Source organism: Euphorbia lathyris, chromosome 2 (assembly GCF_963576675.1).
Source record: "Euphorbia lathyris chromosome 2, ddEupLath1.1, whole genome shotgun sequence".
In the NCBI taxonomy this organism is placed as follows: Eukaryota; Viridiplantae; Streptophyta; class Magnoliopsida; order Malpighiales; family Euphorbiaceae; genus Euphorbia; species Euphorbia lathyris.
In genome coordinates this window covers 63,547,183-63,551,348 of record NC_088911.1, presented here as the reverse complement: position 1 = coordinate 63,551,348, position 4,166 = coordinate 63,547,183, and the positions used below count along the sequence as shown (strand labels likewise).

The following is a 4,166-nucleotide window of genomic DNA, read 5'->3' as shown; positions in this document are numbered from 1 at the left end:
GAACCAACTAATTAGATGGAATGAAAATATTACCTAGGAACGTAAATGCTTTCCTGCCCTCCACTATTCTCAACAAATGGAACTACATCCCACTCGAAACCAAACACTAATATCTGCTTCTGTTTAGTCAAAACATGGCATGGTAACTCAAGATAAAATCATTATTATCATACAACATAACTCAGGACCAATCCATTACTTTTAATGATAATATTAGCTTCTAGATTATTTGATCAAACTGGGGCTAGCATAAGGTTCTAGAGCAGATTTATAAAAATGACTCCATAAATACACCATAGAAGATACAAAAGAGAATCTCATATATATAGCCCATCACTTGCGATGATAAATGTAATTGGTACATAACTCATCATCCTAAATAGCAATCTATCAGAATTTATTTCCTCCCTTGGAGATAATGCCAAGAAAATTAAGGATGATTCTTTAGAATAGGGAAAAAGAAATCACTTCAGCAAAAGACAACCTACCAGTGTGTTGGTACTTCACATTATTAAACCTATTTCTCTGCTACATGACATCAACTTTTTAATTTTTTCATGTCACTAAAAATGGGGAAGACACAAAATCCAATGTAAATAAAGTAAAAAAAAAAAAAAAAAAACTCAAAGACTTTCTTCCAAGTAAACTTTCTGTTGAATCTTGAGTTAGAAGCTGAACTTCTTCCCCATCCCCCCTCAAAAGGGAAAATATATGAAAAAGAAAATAAGGGGGAAATTACCTTTAGAAAGGCGCTATGTTGAAGGACAAATCAATCTTGTGCATCCCATTAGTTGGAGGCACCATTATATCTCAACTGGTGCCTCATAATCCAACAACTCCTTAGCATCCCATAACAGCACAATTATAGACAAAGTTAACTGAGTGCTTTTGAGCTAGCATGTCCCACTGTGGAGGACCTTCGCTTGGAACCCACGAGTTGAGCTCTATAAAACCTTCACCGTGAGTCCTAGGACCACCAATTACAATAAGTCGATCTCCACATGCCCTGAATGCAAGGCCCCAACCATTCATTGAGACTGCACGCTCAGGCAATGTACCCACCCTAAACCATGATTTCCGTTCCTTGTCATATTTCCTGACTTCCATGTCAACAGCAGCATAGAGTTCATCGTTTACCACGGCCACCAAAGGTGGAGCCTCAGCAGCGGCAGGCATCTCATTCTCCCTGGCTGCACCACTCCGCCCAGGGGACATATTAGGAATCTCAGTCCATTTCTTTGTTTCTAAATCATACTCTTCTCCACATGTAAGAAGCTTAGTTTCACTCCCTCCAATTCCCCCAACAACATAAAACTTTCCATCCATAAACACTGCTGAACACATTTTCCTGGGCTTATTCATGCTTGGTAGTGTCTCCCACTTTTGAGTCTCAGAATTATACATCTCTGCGGAGCTCAAGATGTTTCCCTGAGAGTCACAACCACCAGCTAAAATTGCAATTGCCCCACGACTAGCAGACCCAAACAAGCATCTGGGAGCATTCATAGTCATCCCAGAAGACCAAGAATTAGTCAAAATGCTATACCTATATATAACATGGGACATAACCTCTTTACCAAATACAAGAAGTTCAGTGCCCACAGCCAAAGACTCCTTATCCGAACACATGAAACAGTCGTTGGAAGGCATTCTAGGCAGATGCATCCACCTACGGCGAATGGGATCAAAGGCCTCCCATTCAAGCAAGTGGCAAGAGAAATAAACCCAATGTTCAATCACACCTCGTTGCCTCCTCAGTTTATATATCTCACCACTCCTAATTAAAGATCGAAAACTCTTATTCAGAGAAGCGACAGAGCCATAATCAGACCTGGAGCAGCGAATAATACAGTTGAGAGACATGTCACGACCAATGGCATCAATAAGGGGATCCGAATCAGAAGAGTGCCCTGCTCGATCATCGTCAGATTGCTGACCTGCGACTTGGAGAGAATCTGATACCTTGATATACTTGAGTGGTTGACAGTCGTTCTGAGGATGTTTGGTGGTACTGCGCTTGAAAGACATGAAAGACCAGTGGGAGTCTGGCTGGCAGGAGCTAGCAAACAACCTTGGTGCCAGACAGGAGCGACCTTCCACCATGTCTCTGTAATTTGGCCAGTTGAAGCAATAAAAAGAATCAAGAGTCCAAATTGTTCATTTGCATTTACAGCAGAAGAAACAAAATTGAGAATTCCAAGGAGCCGAAGGCCATAAAAGTAGGCAATGAATATGCCGAAAGAGACCTAATTAGAGAGAATTAAAAGAGAGTTGTAATGAAGGAGAAAGTTGAAGTTATCTTGTCTTCCGAAATAAAAGGGGAAAGGTGTCTGTAATAATCCTGTGTTTGTGGAGTGAATGAAAGCAGCAAGGAGATATGAAAATTAAGAGTTGTTATATGGCGGTGAATGATAGAAACGGAAAATGGAGAATATAGATAGAAGGTATGGTATGGTATGGTGTTATTAGAAGATAAGCGATCTGTATGCAATGAATGAAAACGAATATTGGGAATGAATTGTAGAAATGGTGAGATTTGAGGAGAAGGCAGTAAAGAAAAAGAAGAGAAGAGGTGAGCAGAGCAGAGCAGATCCCTAAAGAAGAAAAAGAAATCCTGTAGGTATGTTTGAAATGAAGGTATAGAAATAGATCTGTGTACAATTGAATAGTCAGAAAGAGAAGAGAAGAGAAGAGAAGAATAATAACGCAGACTTACGGATTGGATAAGAAGAGAAGGGACTTGATTGGAATTTAGGAAATCTAACTCTGTTTCTGTTCTTCGCGTTCTCTCTATATTAGTCGTCCTTTGGATTCTCTCTGCAAATCAGAGGGAGCTTTGGTATTGGCTTTCAGAGGTCCCCTTTCCTCTCTCTCTCTCTACCATTTGCCACTAATTTCTTTTTCTTTCTTTTTTAATTACAATAAAGTTTTTAATGGAGCTGGAGCTGGGAGACGCCACAACTTAAAGCTTCCCTAACCGCTATCCTCCGGGAACAATACTCAAATGTTTTAACCTCTATCATTTTCTTTGTTAATAATGTTACGTACCTCACTAAACCTATACCCTCCCTGCCTCCATGCTTAACTTTTCTTTCTCCTTTTATCTTTTACTCCATCTGCTCTTTAATATATGTCTTTAAGGTTTAAATCACTAATCTTCAATGTATACTAGGTGACCCTCATGATGATCCCACATCGTATTAAAGCCTCTAAATCAGTAAACAAGTCATGCGCAATTGGAATCCAGCAAACCCGCTCTGATGCCTAAGTCAATTTCTGTTTAGAGATAATAGTTAACGTACCAAACCTTGTACTTATACTTATATATTTATAGTGCATGGTGAGGTTTAAGGTTTGTCACATCCTTAGAAATCCTTACAAGTTTACAATTCCGAATCCTGTGAGGAATTCTTTATCTTGTAGGATTCTAGCAGGTCTTTTGATGTACTTATGCTTGGAGGCTTGGATGTTTAGTGATGGGCCACCGCTCGTTTGGGCTTGGGCCGCATCAATGGTTTCTATCCTGTCGAAACCGTTTTGGGCCTGTTACGTGTGGGCTTGGGGGTAGTGACAACGTCACGCGCGTGCTATTGTTTAGCCCGATATCAGATGTCCCACACCACTTGATCTTTAAGATATTCTTTCAGGATGTTGTAATAAACCGTTAAGTGAGAGGTGTATTTTATTATTTTGTTTTCAAGTCTTTATTATTTTTTAGGCGTCCCATAGAGCTTTTTCTGCACCGATGTGTCAGCTAGGGGATGGCTCTAGAATCTTGTGTTTTGGCGGCTTTTTTGATGATTAGGGCTTATTCCTTCGAGGGAAACGCTTGCCTTCTGAGTCTTTTGGTTTTTCTCTTCTTTTTATCTTCTTTCTTCTTCATCATTTCATTTTTATCTTGACATTTCTTATTCTCTCCAGTTTCTCCAAGCTTCTCGCTATTCCTTTGTTTATCCTCTGTCATGACAAATTCATCTTTCTTTTTATCTACCATGGTTCGTACTTGGACTTCTTGTTGGGGTTTAGTGCCCTATAGTCAATTGTTCTAGAATATAAACCAGCTGTAAATGAATTGTTCTTTATATCATTTGTTTTAATAAGATATGGTTTTTAAACTGTATAAGGCATTTACTTTTAAGAACTAAATAAGTCTAATAAAAAGAAAT

General features: G+C 39.2%; 1 protein-coding gene across 1 annotated transcript; it reads right to left on the bottom strand.

Annotated features, from left to right (window-relative positions):
- Positions 1–300: 300 nt before the first annotated feature.
- On the bottom strand, positions 301–3,045 carry LOC136218472 (F-box/kelch-repeat protein SKIP11-like). Its single transcript, XM_066005358.1, has one exon. The coding sequence runs from the start codon at positions 2,101–2,103 to the stop codon at positions 841–843; it is 1,263 nt and encodes a 420-aa protein (XP_065861430.1). The 5' UTR covers positions 2,104–3,045; the 3' UTR covers positions 301–840.
- Between the last annotated feature and the right edge of the window lie 1,121 nt (positions 3,046–4,166).

Bases quoted from the DNA above. Each gene is read 5' to 3' on its own strand.
- LOC136218472 (XM_066005358.1), bottom strand. From the start codon at position 2,103: ATGGTGGAAGGTCGCTCCTGTCTGGCACCAAGGTTGTTTGCTAGCTCC.